Source organism: Channa argus, chromosome 18 (assembly GCF_033026475.1).
Source record: "Channa argus isolate prfri chromosome 18, Channa argus male v1.0, whole genome shotgun sequence".
Classification (NCBI taxonomy): Eukaryota; Metazoa; Chordata; class Actinopteri; order Anabantiformes; family Channidae; genus Channa; species Channa argus.
Genome location: NC_090214.1, coordinates 17,205,165 through 17,223,597, shown reverse-complemented (window position 1 = coordinate 17,223,597; position 18,433 = coordinate 17,205,165). Strand labels below are relative to the sequence as shown.

The window sequence follows — 18,433 nt, the reverse complement described above, 5'->3', positions numbered from 1 at the left end:
CATGCGAGAATATATCAATAACACATTCACATTTAAAAGAAAAAATTGTTACATATTCCAGCTGCACATTATGTCTGGATTTTGATTTTATATGCCCAATTTGTACAAATCTGTGAAAACACCTGAAAATCCTTAACACACACACACACACAAACACTGACTCATATAGTAGAATCTGTAATTTGCTCTTTATGCATTTACATTGTTTTTACATAACAAAATGTTTGTTCACATTCTGATGAATTCTATTACTTTGTACACTTATACATTACTGGCTTAACCTTTTCAAAGATTTGCAAGAGCAGCAGTGACTTTCTGGGTCTTAACTGATTCTTTTGTTCACCTCAGTCCCCATACGCATGCAGCTAAACCACCATTAAAAGAATGAAAAATGGAGAAATGGAGAGTTGGAGCATGAAGAGTGATAGATACGGATGTGGCGAGATAACGAGGAGGGCAAAGTACCCTGTAGGATTAGCAAAAAGGGTGGATAATGGTGAGCAAGTATGACCGCAGATACATTGGCCTATCAAGTGGGAGTGAAAAATGGAGGAAGGATTGGAAATGAGCGAATCATATGGTGTAACTTATCCTCCCAGTTCACCAGAGACCAAAGACATGTGGTATTAGAAGCAGGAAGGCCTAACTCCAGGTAGCCGCAGGGAGATGGGAGGGCTTTTTTTCACACTTGAGAGGGTCTTCACTGTACCTAAATGGCCACCAGTCTTGTACACTGGTCCCAGCTTGGTGCTTTATCAATGTGCTGTGGACTAATCCAGGAAGGGTCCCACATTTTCTCTCATCCTAATTAAAAGAGGATTAGATAGGATGGAGCTCTAGGCCACTCCAACATGCATAGCCCCCATTCCTTACTTTCCCAGGATAATCACACATACTAGAATTGCCTGGATTTTATGTGCAGGTCACCACCTGAACTCAACAAAGCACCCACAGTGCACAGACTGAAGGGGCTTACAAATGTGGAATGATCCAAAAAAAAGGGGCAATGTAGCAATTCCCCAACTGGTGTCTACATATGGTCTATACAAATGCAAATCTCCTTCATCTCCAATGTTGTATTTCATAAGTGTGATTATAAGATTTAATCCTGATGGCTTTAGCATACTTTGTATCATTTGTACATGTGCTGTAAAGATATTTAAAGTGATTTCAGTTTCAGTGGCCTGTTTATTTTCTTGCAAATACTAAATTTATAAAATATACATCACTAAGTCATTAAGTGTGAGCTAAAGGAATAGACTAAAACTGAGTTTAGAAGCATATATCTGCACTTCCAATGTTACAGTGGCCTATAATCAAATGAATCTCACATGTTATCACTGAAATAAATGTTTTAGTTTTTTAGTAATTTTTAGTCGCATTGGAAAGTAAATTAAAGAACATTTTGTAGAATGAACTAAAGCAGCACTCAATTTGAGGAATAACTGAATGAAGAGAAATCATCCAGCACCAAGGTTTTCTCAGCAGATAAAAAAAAGGGCGTGACTTTTTTGTGCTTGTGCAAAATTTACCCTGCAGTACGACTTTAAGGCAGGAAGTACTATCACGTGCCTTCTAGATTACTGTAACCAATGCTCCTGACAGTGACTTTTTTTTTTGCCAAATATTTCTTAGTGTTTTTATCTATGACTATGGCTTATAAAAGCTGCAAAATATATACTGACCCATTGTGTTGACAGTTATTGTATCAAAGATATTACTTAATAAAGCTCAAAGACAACTTATAATGACACCAGTAGACTCAGTAAACATCACTAGTGCCATAGAACCATAAAAGTGAAACATGTCTACTTTGCAATTACAGGTAGTGCTGAAACAGAAAGTTAGTTTGGGAGGTTACTAACGTAAGCTGCTCTCAGCTGTTAACTGATCCTGTGTTAGGGCCTATAAATAGCCAGCTAAGATTAGCTTGCTGGCTAATTTAGTCACCAGCTGCCACAGTGAAAGGTGCTTCACTCCTACTGAACCATTGGAATCCAGGAAGCTTTTTAAACTGGACCACTAAGACCCCAGTCAAACCTAAACCACCGTGTTGGTGCCACATGATATTTTCAAAATATTTTGCCGCTTGGATTGTCTGTCTTTACTTGTGGCAGTACACACAAAAGACCGTTTGAGAAGACTTTGTGTTGTTGCTGTCTTTATTTTTTATGTAAGAGCTTCATTGTTAAGTGTTCGTCTCAATTGAAACTGTCCACGTTGCATTTTATTTGAAGCTTTGCTATAGTGTGGTGACAGCAATTAGTGTTTATCAGCATGCAGAATGAAGACATAAAGTGTCAGAGATTTTACAAAACTGTCCCTGAAGTACTGTCTACATTCTCCAACACAGTCAAAGGATTTAAGGGTCATTATTGCATCCTTCTATTTGGAAACGTATAGATTTCTTTCACTCTTTAAATATATATGTACTGAAACTTCTAGTGGTTACAGAAAAACTATCCTTTTTTTCACAGTTTATTGGTTCTGGATGACATACGAGTGATAGATTAGATTTTTGGTGACAATGCATTAAACATTGCTACTTCAAAATATAGCCACATAAAATAAGATCCTTAGGAAATGCACAGTCTCAAAGCAAATAGTTTGCGCAACCTTTCTGTTTTCTTTGCAAAAACACAGAAATTTAAAACGAAGAATTTTCCACTGTGTCCTTGTTAGCTGGCTAGAAAACAACCTGCTGCGCCACGGCACCTACAAGTCTGAATTGAGGGCTTGGACAAGTCTCCATCTCATTCAGCGCAGCCTCCAGGGACACGGTCATCCCGTAAACACACGGCTGGCGTCGCTCGCTGTTACATTACCTATTTTATTTGGTGCTAACTATGAGCGTTAAGAGCGAAGAAGTTGCTATGAACGAACCCAGAGGAAGAGATCGTCAAATAGGTAATGTTTGTCTACTTCACATGGTTTGCTGCTCCGGCTGCTTTGGCTCTTGCAGTGACGTTACTACCGTTAACGTTACTGCAAATAAGTCTAATACTCCTTCATCGCTAACGTTTGCAAAGCAAAGGATGAACACTGATCGATTGTGTGTTATGCTGCTAGGTGACTTTTCCATTCGCAGTGTGTGACATAGAGTTAGTGTAAAAAGCTTAAGAAAATGTAAAACGATCCAAAAGCAGTAACGTTAGTGGGCGTTAGCGTAAGGTCCTGTTAGCGTCGACCAAACTGAAGCTAACAGTAATTAGCATGATCCACTTAGAGCATGTAATAACAACAGTCTAATAGTAAAGTAATGTTTCAGTTCACTAGTTTTGGCTGCTTTTTAATATTAAACCGAGCAATTAACGCTTACAGGTTTGCAGTGTGCTGTTTTTAAAGTTAGTTAACCTTATAAAATTAGTTTACGTTACTAATACACTATGTTAATATTATGTGAATGGATTCCATAATTCTATTTATTTCTTGTTTTAATATTTAAATATCAGCCTTTATAACCATTATATAAACCAAGTTTATTGGGGTGAGTGGGGATTGTGATGCATTCAGTGTATCAGCACGGGGAGTAAATTAGAGGTGTAGCAATTATCTTCACAGAGATTCCGATTAAGGCTAATGAATCTAATCTGACATTAAGACAATAATTGACATTATAATGACTTGCATGAACCACAGTTTTTTCTAACTTGTATCAGATAGCTAGATATTAGGTAAATGATCTACTGTAATGTCAGTTTATGTCGTTTAATGGCTTTTTGACTTCTGACTGTGTCTGTAGGTTCAAGTAGGCATAGTGTGAAGGTACATGATATTGAAGGTATGGATCTCAGCTACTGTATGGAGATAGATAGATAGATAGATCATTTTAGGGGAAACTGGTTTCGGGCAGCACTGTACAAGATCAGAACAACTCACAGCCACTGGTTACTTGAATATTTTTTATTGCATTTTTTGGTGTCCTTTTTCCTCCAGCTTTGGAGAGTCCAGACTCTGGCATTGGATTTTGTGGTTGGTTGCTGGTCGGACTCTCTGTCCTACTCATGCTGATTACTCTACCCATCTCTATATGGATGTGCATTAAGGTCAGCTTGTGATCTAATCCAAGTGTTATTTACTAAGACACAAATTTGAAATACATTTCTAAGGTTTAGCCTTAGGTTATTTCACATTTTGGAAATTCTGGAGTTTGTGCTGTACACCCATCAACTATGATTTTATTTACCAATTTTTACAACCTGGTGAGCCATTTTTTAGTATTTACTTAACTGAAATGTATACTCAGTGAACAGTGTAGAGTGTAATTTCTGATATAACAGAAATAAAAGAATCATGTTCAAGCCATTTGTGTGTTGTTTCTTTGCACACAGATTGTGAAGGAGTATGAGCGAGCAATTATCTTTCGCCTGGGGCGCATTGTGCGTGGAGGAGCCAAAGGACCAGGTCAGAAACCTTTTTTTTAAACAGCAAGCAGGTGTTTTTACTCCACTTCTTAAACCCTTTTTAAATTGGAATATTATTTGGTATGTGTCCAGTGTGCCCATTTTCCACTGTTAAATGAAAACTTTCAGCTGACAACAAATGCGCCTCTATGTCCTCCTGGATTTTTGTTTGGTTTATAAATTCCAGCTGTTATACAGTTCTGTGAATCTAAACAAATCAAGGGATAGTTTATTTTAGAACCTACATTATACTATGAACTGTGTGGCTTTCCTTAGTTCTTCCAAAATATAGAGTTGTGGTGTGTTTTAAAATGTATTTTGTTCATGTTTACATTAAAAAAATGCAGCATCCATAGTGCTTTGTTACATTGACCAGTGGTCAGTTTTAGGTAACAGCAACCTCTTTAATGCCAAGTTGACTGACAGATATGGCTTGATTACGTTGTATATTCTCTGTGGAAACACTGTTCTAATAGCAATTGAACAAAATTTCTCTAATGTCTAACATGGGTTAAAAAATGACAAACAGAGCTGTTGGAGACAAAACACTGCTCTGACATTCTCCAGTCTAAACTGGGGTGTGGTGCTTGTGCTGGAAACAACAGTAAAAGGTCACATGACCAGCTCATTTTGCTGGTCCCACATCTTTAATGTATTTAGTTCACTTAGACTCCTAATTGTTGAGCCTGTTTGCCTGCAGACTTAATGATCTAGGTTGCTATGACAACTAAGAGTCTTAAAGAGCAGACGGGGATGTACAGGGGTTTTAACAGAGATGTATACACCACAGTTCATAAACATTTGAGTAAGTAGCACACTTTGTTTAAAATGACACACTAAGAGGTCAAAATACTGAAAATACTTTCAGCTTTAAATTATTTGTGTTTAATAGCACGGGAATTGTATTTAGACACAACCTTCTAATCCCAGGGGACCACAGTCACTGGACATGGTAACAAATTCAGCATAGTTAATGTTTAGCATCCAAGTCTAAGTGTAAAGGCTGTGACTGTCTGATGGATCTGTAGCTATCAATAGAACTTTGGTACCTTCCCTGCAGATGCTGCACTGAGTGAGCCTGTACTGTAACTATCACCACTTGTTGCTTATTTATATTTTTGTCCTCAGGTTATTTCAGTTGTGGAATGTATGGACAGTTGGACTGTGTTCACACAACCAATCATTAAAACTAGAATAAGTGGGGGATTCTGTATTAAACTAAACTGTCTTAAACATTTCACTCAATATATACTCTGGAGGAATAAATCTATACTGTAATAGTTTGGGGAGATGCTCTTATCATTTTTAACTAATCTGTTATATAATTAAACCTAATTAGTTAGTTTGCTCAGACACACAAGAGAAAGTAATGGCACTGATTGCAATTTTTCATGTTTTCTATCTATCAATTGTTTTCAAATATGCTAATGCAACCGCAAAGGGGCACAAGCCAGTGTCTTCTTGTGCCAGTCCCAAGTCTGGATAAATGCAGAGGGTTGTGGCAGGAAGGGCATCCGACGTAAAACACATGCCAAATCAAACATGCGAATCGTGACAAAGGCTTCCATACCGGATCGGTCGGGGCCCGGGTTAACAACGACCGCCACCGGTGCTGTTGACCTACAGGGTACCGGTGGAAATTGGACTACTGTTGGTCGAAGACGAAGAAGAAGAGGAGGAAGGTGTGTTCGTAGGCAGAGAGAGAAGAGGAAAGCTAAGAATGTAGGACTGACAGTAGGGACTTTGAATGTTGGTACTATGACAGGGAAGGCTAGGGAGTTGATCGACATGATGCAGAGAAGGAAGGTGGACATACTGTGTGTCCAGGAGACCAGGTGGAAAGGTAGCAAGGCTAGAAGCTTAGGAGCAGGGTTCAAGTTGTTTTACCATGGGTCAGATAGGAAGAGAAATGGAGTAGGAGTTATATTGAAAGAGGATTTTGTGAGGAATGTTCTAGAGGTGAAAAGAGTATCAGACAGGTTGATGAGTCTGAAGCTGGAAGTTGAAGGGGTGATGTTCAATGTTGTGAGTGGTTATGCCCCACAGGTAGGATGTGAGTTAGAAGAGAAGGAGAAATTCTGGAGTGAGTTAGATGAAGTGATGCAGAGCATCCCCAGAGGTGAGAGAGTTGTCATTGGTGCAGATTTCAATGGGCATGTAGGTGAAGGGAACAGAGGTGATGAGACTGTTATGGGCAGGTTTGGTGTTCAGGACAGGAACGCAGAAGGTCAGATGGTGGTTGACTTTGCAAAGAGAATGGAAATGGCTGTAGTAAACACTTTCTTTCAGAAGAGGCAGGAACATAGGGTGACGTACAAGAGCGGAGGGAGAAGCACTCAGGTAGACTACATCTTATGTAGACGTTGTAATCTGAAAGAGATCAGTGACTGTAAAGCATTGGTAGGGGAGAGTGTAGCCAGACAACACAGGATGGTGGTGTGTAAAATGATGCTGGTGGTGAGGAAGATAAGGAGGACTAAGGCAGAGCAGAGGACGAAGTGGTGGAAGTTGAAAAAGGAAGAATGTCGTTTAGTTTTCAGGGAGGAGCTGAGACAGACTCTGGGTGGTTTGGAGGTGCTTCCAGATGACTGGACTACTACAGCTAATTTGATCAGGGAGACAGGTAGGAGGGTACTCGGTGTGTCATCTGGAAAGAGGAAAGCGGACAAGGAGACTTGGTGGTGGAACGAGGCAGTTCAGGAGTGTATACAGAGAAAGAGGTTAGCTAAGAAGAAGTGGGACACTGAGAGGACTGAAGAGAGTAGACAGGAGTACAGGGAGATACAGCGTAAGGTGAAGATAGAGGTGGCAAAGGCCAAACAAAGAGCATATGAGGACTTGTATGCTAGGTTGGACACTAAAGAGGGAGAGGTGGATTTGTACAGGTTGGCCAGACAAAGAGATAGAGATGGAAAGGATGTGCAGCAGGTTAGGGTGATTAAAGATAAGGATGGAAATGTATTGACAGGTGCCAGTAGTGTGATGGGAAGATGGAAGGAGTACTTTGAAGAGTTGATGAACGAGGAAAATGAAAGGGAACGAAGAGTAGAAGAGGTGACTGTTGTGAAGCAGGAAGTAGCAAAGATTAGTAAGAGTGAAGTGAGGAGGACATTGAAGAGGATGAAGAGTGGAAAGGCAGTTGGTCCTGGTGACATACCTGTGGAGGTATGGAAGTGTCTAGGAGAGGTGGCAGTAGAGTTTTTGACTAGTTTGTTTAACAAGATCTTGGAGAGTGAGAGGATGCCAGAGGACTGGAGGAAAAGTGTACTGGTACCAATTTTTAAGAACAAGGGAGATGTGCAGAGCTGTGGCAACTACAGAGGAATAAAGCTGATGAGTCACACAATGAAGTTGTGGGAAAGAGTAGTGGAAGCTCGGCTAAGGGCAGAGGTGAACATTTGTGAGCAGCAATATGGTTTCATGCCTAGAAAGAGTACAACAGATGCAGTATTTGCTTTGAGGACGCTGATGGAGAAGTACAGAGAGGGTCATAGGGAGTTGCATTGTGTCTTCGTAGATTTAGAAAAAGCGTATGACAGGGTGCCGAGAGAGGAGCTGTGGTATTGTATGAGGACGTCTGGAGTGGCAGAGAAGTATGTTAGAGTGGTGCAGGACATGTATGAGAGCTGTAAGACAGTGGTGAGGTGTGCTGTAGGTGTGACAGAGGAGTTCAAGGTGGAGGTGGGTCTGCATCAAGGATCGGCTTTGAGCCCCTTCTTGTTTGCTCTGGTGATGGACAGACTGACAGATGAGGTTAGACAAGAATCTCCATGGACTATGATGTTTGCAGATGACATTGTTATTTGTAGTGAGAGCAGGGAGCAGGTGGAGGAAAATTTAGAGAAGTGGAGGTCTGCTCTGGAAAACAGAGGAATGAAGCTTAGCCGCAGCAAGACAGAATACATGTGTGTGAATGAGAGGGACCCAGGTGGAACGGTGAGGTTACAGGGAGCAGAGGTGAAGAAGGTGCAGGACTTTAAGTATTTAGGGTCAACGGTTCAGAGCAACGGTGAGTGTGGAAAAGAGGTGAAGAGGCGAGTGCAGGCAGGTTGGAACGGGTGGAGAAAAGTGTCAGGTGTGTTGTGTGATAAAAGAGTATCAGCGAGAATGAAAGGAAAGGTGTTCAAGACGGTGGTGAGACCAGCAATGTTGTTCGGCTTAGAGACTGTTGCACTGAAGAAAAGACAGGAGGCAGAGCTGGAGGTAGCAGAGCTTAAGATGTTGAGGTTCTCTTTGGGAGTGACGAGGATGGACAGGATCAGGAATGAGTGCATCAGAGGGACAGCTCATGTTAGATGTTTTGGAGATAAAGTCAGAGAGGCCAGATTGAGGTGGTTTGGACATGTTCAGAGGAGAAACTGTGAATATATCGGCAGAAGGATGCTGAGGTTGGAGCTGCCAGGCAGGAGGTCTAGAGGAAGACCAAAGAGGAGATTTATGGATGTAGTGAGGGAGGACATGAAGTTAGTTGGTGTGAGTGAAGAGGATGCAGAGGACAGAGTTAGATGGAGGCACATGATTCGCTGTGGCGACCCCTGAAAGGGAGCAGCCGAAAGGAAAAGAAGAATTGTTTTCAAATATGCTGCTTGTAAATTGGAACTTACCATCATAATTTTCATTTTGCATAAAATATGTGAACATTTGAGTTTTCAAAACAAAAAAACAGGACTTAAAAGGACTATGAAAGTAGCTTTGAGGAGCAGGTGTGCTGGACCTTGAGCTACATGCTAATATATTGTTGACATGCTGATGCGGAGGAAGTGTGATGTCACCATTTAGAATCCTACTCTGTTAATATGGTTGATTCTTTGCTTACTACCTCTCACTGAAGCTATGCTGTATGAGCCAACCAGGGTTTCCTCTGTTTTTTGTTTATTTTGTGTATTGTGTATCGTGTACTGTACTGTACTGTGTATTGTGTCATGTTGAGGAGTACTGATGATGTCATTAGTGACATCATATAGTTTTGAAGGTTGCCTTTGTAGTTCACCTTCTAAGTTTGTTGTCCAGTTTTAAAGGAAACTATGCTTAGAGGTTTTGTTACTAGAGTTCAGCTCAGCTACTGAAGGAGCAGACGTGTGAGAAGCAAATGCAATAAATGTACCTCGTTTGTCATACAATGACCGATGAACGATGAATTACTTGTTGGACCATCAGACATGAAAGATCATCTCTACCTATGCTTTCACCTAGGTCATATCACTGGTTGCCATCTATTGAAACCTAATGTCTTAAATGATAAATACTAACATTATTTATTAAGTGTAATTTCCTGGTATACCAGTATAAAAACACATACCTTCATCACTTTATTTTACATAACGCAAATTTACTTGCCATTGAAGTGACTAAAAATCAGGGGCCACCTAAACCAGTTTTTCCTTGAATTTGTGTGAGGTCCATTAAGACAGCTTGCACATTGGCAAGCATAACTCGAAAAAGTTAATGATGTAAGTGGTGAAATAACAACATGTAAGTAAATATTGTCTGTATTTGCCAAAACGTTAAGTTAAATCAAAAGTGTTCGTTGTGTATATCTAGTATGCTTTTTGTTCTAAAAGATGCACCCATACCCATAGCAGCAGAAGTTGATAGGGTTGAGCTTCTTCTTCAATTAATACAAAATAATAAGGGAAGGGTAAAAATCCAACTGAGTAAGGTTCAAGGTTCTGTGATACATGCAGTAGTTATTGAGATATTTTAGTCTGGACCAAAGTGATGATCCAACTGAACGACATTACCATCTCTAGAGGGTTCAATTCAATTCAATTCAATTCAACTTTATTTATATAGCGCCAATTTACAACAAAGTCATCTCAAGGCACTTTACAGAATAAAGTCCAGACTACACAAGTATGTAGAAGCAACCCAACAAATCCCCCTTGAGCAAGCCCTAGGCAACAGTGGAGAGGAAAAACTCCCTTTAATGGGAGAAACCTCCAGCAGAACCAGGCTCAGGGTGGGTGGCCATCTGCCTTGACCGGTTGGGGTGAGTGGAAAGTGGAGAAAGAAAAGAAAAGAGCAACGAAAAGCAACAACAAAAAGCAACAACAAAACAACAAGAAAAGCAACAACAAAACAACAAAAAAGCAACAACAAAACAACAAAAAAGCAACAACAAAGCATCGTACAGGTTGTAGGATATAGAATTAATGGTATACAGTGGTGACAAGTAAATGTATAGAGAAAAGCTAGTTCAGGTTGAGTGAGCAGTTTAACTATAAGCTTTATCAAAAAGGAAGGTTTTAAGCCTAGTCTTAAAAGTAGAGAGGGTGTCTGCTCCCCGAATTTGGATTGGAAGCTGGTTCCACAGGAGAGGAGCTTGATAGCTAAAGGCTCTGCCTCCCATTCTACTTTTGCAAACTCTGGGAACCACAAGTAGGCCTGTATTTTGGGATCGAAGTGGTCTAATCGGGCGATACAGAACTATGAGATCTTTTAAATATGATGGAGCTTGACCATTAAGAGCTTTGTATGTAAGGAGGAGGGTTTTGAACTCTATTCTAGATTTTATGGGAAGCCAATGAAGAGAAGCTAGTGAAGGTGAAATATGATCTCTCTTTCCTAATCCAGTCAGCACTCTTGCTGCAGCATTTTGGATTAATTGAAGGCTTTTTAGAGAGTTATTAGGACACCCCAGAAGTAGGGAATTACAGTAGTCCAACCTAGAAGTAACAAATGCATGGACCAGTTTTTCGGCATCACTTTGAGACAGGATGCTTCTAATTTTAGCAATGTTCCGTAGGTGGAAGAAGGCTGTTCTAGAGATTTGTCTTATATGTGACGTAAATGCCAAATCCTGGTCAAAAATAACTCCAAGGTTCCTCACCGCAGTACTGGAGGCCAAAGTTATGTCATCTAAAGTAACTATATTGTTAGACAGCATATTTCTCATGTTTTTAGGCCCAAAGAGGATGATTTCAGTTTTGTCTGAATTTAGAAGTAGGAAATTGTAGGACATCCAGGTCTTTATGTCTTTTAGACATGCTTCAAGTTTGACTAATTGGTTAGTATCTTCTGGTTTCACAGATAAATAGAGCTGGGTATCATCTGCATAGCAGTGGAAGTTTATGGAATGTTTCCTAATAATTTTGCCTAAAGGTGACATGTACAGATTAAAAAGTATTGGTCCTAACACAGAGCCCTGTGGAACTCCATAGCTAACTTTGGTGCATAAAGAAGAGTCATCATTAACATGAACAAGTTGGAATCTGTCTGACAGATAAGATTTAAACCAATGTAATGTGGTTCCTTTAATCCCAAATCTATGTTCTAGTCTCTGTAATAAAATGTTGTGGTCAATGGTGTCAAATGCGGCACTAAGGTCTAGTAAGACGAGTACGGACACAAGTCCATTATCTGAAGCGAGGAGAAGATCATTGGAGACTTTTACAAGTGCTGTTTCTGTACTGTGATGAACTCTAAATCCTGACTGAAAGTCTTCATACAAATTATTCCTGTAAAGGTGATCACATAATTGTTTTGCAACTACTTTTTCCAGGATTTTAGAAATAAACGGGAGATTTGATATTGGTCTATAGTTGGCTAAATCACCTGGATCAAGACAGGGTTTTTTAAGTAATGGTTTGATTACAGCAACTTTATAAGCCTTTGGTACATAGCCAGTTTCTAAAGATAAGTTAATCAAATCTAATATGAATGTGTCTATTAAAGGTAGAACATCTTTAAGCAATTTGGTTGGAACAGGGTCTAAAAGACATGTTGTTAGTTTTGAGGAGGCGATAGTTGAACTTAGCTCAGTGAGATCTATGGGTGAAAAACAGTCTAAGATGGATTGGGGCCTTATTGAGGATTCTAGAGCTGTTGTGGTGCAACTGTACTTTCCCACACCACACCCCGCACCCCCCACCCCCGGGCAGGATGATGAGAGGCAATTGAGTGGAAAATATTTAGTTCTAATATTAACAACACAAAGCTCTCTCCTCTTTTAAGTTAAACCCAGTAGCATGGCAATACATATAGTGCAGTCTGGACATTTGAAGTCTAACATTTTAATTCCTCTCTGTTCCATTAATTTAAATTTTATTTCAAAATGTGTTGAAACTCAGAGCTTTGTAGAAGAGAAAGATGTGTGACTGTAAATGAGTGCAGTCTGGAGTGTAGATCAACACAACATACAAAACTTAACTTTTTTTTCCACAGCATTTGTGAGGGGTCCCAGTTGACAGAACTGTACATTTGATAATGCTACTGCATGTCTCTGTTTGAGCTCTGAATGCCTTTATCATCGTATTCTCAGTGATGTCACGTCTATTTTAAAAGGAAATGGATTTGTTTAAATGAAAATACACTCTCCCACAAGGGATAATTTGCATAATTCTCATAACTTCCTGTCTCTTTATTGTTGATATTTGTTTTACTGGATCTAAAACCCAGCCAGTGTCCTCTCAAAATGCTGAAACGTGACTCCTCAGAGAGTCAGCGGATCCTGGTTGTGACAACTCAGATTAATAATAGCTCTCTTCCAACAAACACACATTCCTGAGGAGCTGTTACCAGAGTTGAATTCACCATATATCTTCCCATAAAGCCCCTTACCCTCAACCTCGTAAACTGGCTGTTATACAGTAGTGACTTAAAACATGTTCCCATATGTTTTGTTTGAGAAAAGCTGGTTATTAAAGTTTATCATAAAGTGAAATGTCTTTGTGAAAGTTTTCTCTCTAAACTGTTCTGCCATGAGCAGAGACATTATTGCTGAACAAATCTTGTTCTTTAGAATGCTTATCGCTGTATTTATTTTCCTGTGCATCACAGGATGGTTCATGTAGAGCAACTGAGGCCTCTCTTTCGCCATGTAAAATTGTTAAGTAGGCTGGAAATGTTGTGTTGGAAACAGCATAAGGAGGTTGCTCTTTTCTTCATTTCCTCTCCCCAACAGATGACTGCCAGCCCACTATTTAAATACATAATATCATGACAGGAAATGCAGCCCACATGTCTCTAACTGCTGCGGCATTAATATTTTGCTAAATAACAATTTTAACTCACATGCCCAACAGTGTTGACGCACTAAATCAATCATTGTGACCTGAAAGCAGCTTATGAAAGCTGCAAATGTCCACAGCTTTGCCTTGCTGTCAGCACAGCTGCAGCCATGGAAAGAGAGTTTGTCTTGGCTTCCCGCCAGAGTTTCATTCATCCCGGTAATTTGTGAAGAAGCTTCCTCATTATTGTGTTTGCGGTGCCTTTAGTCTTTGTTAAAACTGTTTGCATTCTTGTTATTCCACAGGCTTGTTCTTCATCTTGCCGTGCACTGACAACTTTATTAATGTGGATATGCGCACCATCACCTTCGACATCCCTCCGCAGGAGGTAACACATACACACTTTCAATTACATTAAGCAAATATTTTGTCACATTCTTGGAAATTCAAAGAATATAAAAATAACTGTGCAGGGCCCTTATACAACATTGTTACTAAACATCCAATAATGTATTCCCTCTATGTCCTTATGGTGCTGTCCTTAACCTGCTCGCAGGTTTTGACCAAAGACTCTGTGACAGTGAGTGTAGATGGTGTGGTGTACTACAGAGTCCAGAATGCTACGCTGGCTGTGGCTAACATCACAAATGCTGATGCTGCTACCCGACTGTTGGCTCAGACCACTCTGAGGAATGTTCTGGGTACCAAGAACCTGGCTGAGATACTTTCTGACCGTGAAGAAATCGCTCACAGTATGCAGGTATTCTTTTTTAATGAATAATTTATCTTTTTTGTTTCTTTGTTTTTCTTTTTGTTTTGTTTTTCAATTATGCAATAATTTTTTTTCAATTAATGTATGAATTAGATTTTAATTATGTTAATCCATTGGTTAGTTTATCAAGTTTCTGATAAAGCAACATTTGTATTATCTGAGTGTGCATTGTGCAATATTATGTTAATAAGAAAAATGGCAGGAGCTGCAAACTTTTGGACCCAGCTGTATAAAGCATTAGAGAACATTTCATAAAGGGGGATACAAACTTTGGGATAATAAGACACTCTACTGATAGAAACTGACTTATATACTGTAGAGTGAAGAATTTACTGTGACATCTTGCTGAAACCCAGGTTTACCATATTCAGAATCTGTCATCTGAACCATTTGTCATTGTCAACTTAAAAACACTGCAGCAAATGAAGGAAACCTGAATCGTGTGTGGTCGCTTGAGCTCTTTTGTTTATCCTTCATTTAACTTTCGCTTTTTTATGAATAAATGTTTATTTGATGGTTTGTTCATCATCTCTAGGTTGTTAACACACATATATATGTTTAGACAAATGACTACTTGTGCAGTAATTTTCCATCCTTCAGTAGCTTTATCAGAACTCAACATTGCAGATACAACCTCCCAGCTTATATCATTACAAAAGTAATCTAGCATTTCTGCGGAGTCTGAGACCAAATTTAAACTAATAAAGAGTTACAGTTACACAGTTTGTCAGATGGCGTTCTTTGCATATTAACTAGCTTGACAATCACTAAAATGCAGTATAAAAACAGCTACACCTCTTCCGTCTCATTTATGTCTGTACAGGGGGTTTGAAAATGATAAAACCTTTGCTGCCATGATCTGTTTGGCCCAGGGTCGAATTAGTCTGTCGCTTGCACACCAACATCTGTTTGTTACAATTGTGATACTGATACTGAAGCTTAAAAGTTAAACCTTTATTGCATATACCCTTACTGAGTTTTTTCTCTTAAATCGTAATAAGAAAATCTGATAAAATTAATAAAGACAGTTGGATATTGCAGAACGTAGGACGGTGTTGAACAGTTGTTTTTCTTTCCACTCAGTCGACTCTGGATGATGCTACAGATGAATGGGGCATCAAGGTGGAGCGGGTGGAGATCAAAGATGTTAAGCTGCCCCTTCAGCTCCAGAGAGCCATGGCAGCTGAGGCAGAGGCCAGCCGTGAGGCCAGAGCCAAGGTGAGTTAGGAGTAGGAGAATGTCTCAAAGTTTTCACATCATTTTACTTCTGCCTAGACTGATGATGTCAGGTCCATTCTTTTAGTGGTCTGTGAAATTTAGGCCTCAGATATGTTTTGTCATCTGTGACCTGTTTCCTTCTCAAGGTGATAGCTGCTGAGGGAGAGATGAATGCTTCACGGGCATTGAAAGAGGCTTCCCTGGTGATTGCAGAGTCTCCGTCAGCCCTGCAGCTGCGCTACCTTCAGACCCTCAACACCATCGCCGCTGAGAAGAACTCCACCATTGTATTCCCGTTGCCCCTGGAGATGATGCAGGGCTTTATCAAACCCTGAGGAGTAGTCTCCAAACACTCATTCACACATGAATCATTCACCTGTTCATGCTCAAACAACACACATCATTTACACAAACACACGCATACACATAAACATACATGGCCCTTTCTGCCATTAACCATCACTCTTTAACTATCGCTAATACAACAAAGAAGTTTTGCTCTTGGCTCTAGTCTATTGAGACAATTCCCATTAGACTTCTACAGCCAACCCCAGTGTAAGAAATGTGTAGCATTCAGTGTAGCATTCATAAACAATTTTCTAGTCCATTGGCCTTTGATTACTTCAGTCTAAATAACAATTTGTTGCCAAAAATTTTTGTTAAAGTAATCAACTTAAGCAATGGAGCAGAAGTTAACAAATCCAAATGTCATTGTATGTCACATCATGTTGATTTGGTCAGATTTGTTTCTCTTCTTGTGCATTCATGGTTCATCTTGTGTTTTACACCAATTTCTGGCTTAACATCCAGTCAGAGAGTTCTCTAACGATCACTCACAGCCTATTCAGTGTTCTCAGTCAGCTAAACAACTGCTTGTGAGGGTCAACCAGAGCCACGTGCGAGACACACAGCAAACGTTACCCTGGTTAGACTGGTGCAGGACTGACCAAAGCAGGCTCTTGCTGTGCGGCACAGTACTTAAATTTAGTGTTGTGAAAGACACCCAGCAGGCGGTTTAGCTTTTACTCTTTCTGACTGTCATAGTATTGGCGGGAAGCCCAAACCTTCTCATCATCATTTTTACACTTTAAGGGAAAGGGCCTGCTGGATATGTGGCCTTAAACCCATACACACACACACGCATTAAAACCAGTATGGAGATTCTTACGAGTCTGTGACTGCAGGGCCTTTTAGTAGCAGAGTGCGTATGGCTGTGCATGTGAAACATTCCTCTCATACACATCGAGTTTTCTGTGACACATGCCACATGATTTGTTCAGTTCATTGTGAATACTCACTACTGAAGAGTTGGAGCTCTCCAAAATCCTTGCTGTTTTGGAGATGTTTCGAGTCAGCTGTCGTAACAAAGTTATTCTCATGTTAGTCTTTTTGTCATGTTTACCTGAGAACCAAATCATTCACCATTGTAGTATTCCCCAGACCGTAATATGTGCCATTTCTGTCTCATCTGTATATACATCTAGTATCTGATTACTGCCTGCATCATTGTGCCACTGTGACCTTATACCTATATTATATAGAAAAGGTTTATCATATAACGACTCTAATGTCTTTAATACCAATCCTCAAAACCTAACTTAGTGACTTTTATAACTGTGCCATTGCATGTTTTCAATGATTTTTATTGTAAAACACATTGTAACCTCAGTACCAAACTTACATTTTAAGCTGGAAGGTTTAAAAACATGAAAACGTATAGTTGTACTCTTTTTTTTTTTTTTTTCTCAACATTTATTGGGGAAAAGAGAATTACACCCTGACATGCTGGTTTTAATAACCACTTTGCCTTTATAAAATGTTTAGTTGTAAATACAGTAAATATGTTACAGAATTTTCAATTTTTGAAATGCATCTATGCAAAAGCTGCAAAGATGTAAAGTTTGAGGTAGAGGATGTAGTTCATCACACACAAACTAGCCTGAGCTACACATCAGTTTAAAAATGATCTCTTTAAATCTGCCAGTGACCTCTAAATAATAGTTTAGGAACACACACACACAGAGTTTCCTCTCTGCTCCTGTTGCCAGTGTGATTGTATTAGATTACAAGCTAACCTGTGGGAAAAACATTTTGTTTTTAATGATGATCTGGATTTAATTTTATATGTTCACACTATGCTTTGCGTACATGATCACTTTATTACATAATATGCAGTACAGTGGACAAAATGTTAGGTGGAATTCAAATTAATAGCATCTCTCTCTGACACAGTCAACATGTGAACAGCTACTACAACTGTGTCTATTGTAGGGCTGTCAGCTGTCGTTGTATTGTCAAGCATCTGTTGTCACAGAAGCAAGGACTGTTAGAAACGTATTGCAAATCTTTCAGCCAAAAGCCTTAAGTCACTGCCATCAATTCAGTCTAGTATCACAATGCACCTCCACATTAAAATAAATGATTTTATTTTTAGTATTACATCATATTTATGTGGGTGTTTGTATGTGTCTATCGTGAAACATGTAGCTATATTTTTCCTCCTTATCATATAAAGCATGTTGGTAAATGTATTTTACACTATCCAGTAAATATTTGACATACTAGTGTTAAAATATATGTATGTGTATATTTACATATACTGTAGTATGCTGTGCTTGCTTGAGAGGGTTCAAGTGTGTTACAACCGAACCATGGTTTAATGTAGAGCTATATATTTTGTTTTTCCTTTTTTTATTTTCATTGTTTTGGAATTCAAAGTCTGTTATATTTTTACTACAAATGCTTCTCTGTAATTCAGCTATGATTATTATAGTTTTTTGCTACAGAAACCACAAATAATCTTTTCATTGTGTGGCCCATAAAGAGTAAATGTAGGCTGCTCTGAGCTGAGATTGCGTTTAACTCAGTGTAGAGCTGATCTACATTTGAATAAACAAACACTAACATGGTCACATTTTACTGCAGACAACTTATCAGATACTCTATTTCAACTCTGTCACCTCTGGTGTATAGTCATTTGACTTGCACTAAAAAAAAAAAAAAACTACCTTGAGGTTTTATTCAATTTTTATGAGGTTAATTTTTGCATTTAACTATTTTTGTATCGTTTGCTACTGTTTGGTATCGTTTTA

The 18,433-nt window shown here is 39.3% G+C and overlaps 1 protein-coding gene across 1 annotated transcript; it reads left to right on the top strand.

The window, feature by feature from the left end:
• The first annotated feature begins 2,747 nt into the window (after nt 1–2,747).
• Nucleotides 2,748–18,372, top strand: stom (stomatin). The gene is made up of 7 exons (XM_067483718.1): nt 2,748–2,907; nt 3,937–4,046; nt 4,332–4,404; nt 13,657–13,739; nt 13,908–14,111; nt 15,207–15,341; nt 15,488–18,372. Exons 1-7 carry the CDS (start codon nt 2,847–2,849, stop codon nt 15,674–15,676), a joined length of 855 nt encoding a protein of 284 aa, XP_067339819.1. The 5' UTR covers nt 2,748–2,846; the 3' UTR covers nt 15,677–18,372.
• Nucleotides 18,373–18,433: the final 61 nt, after the last annotated feature.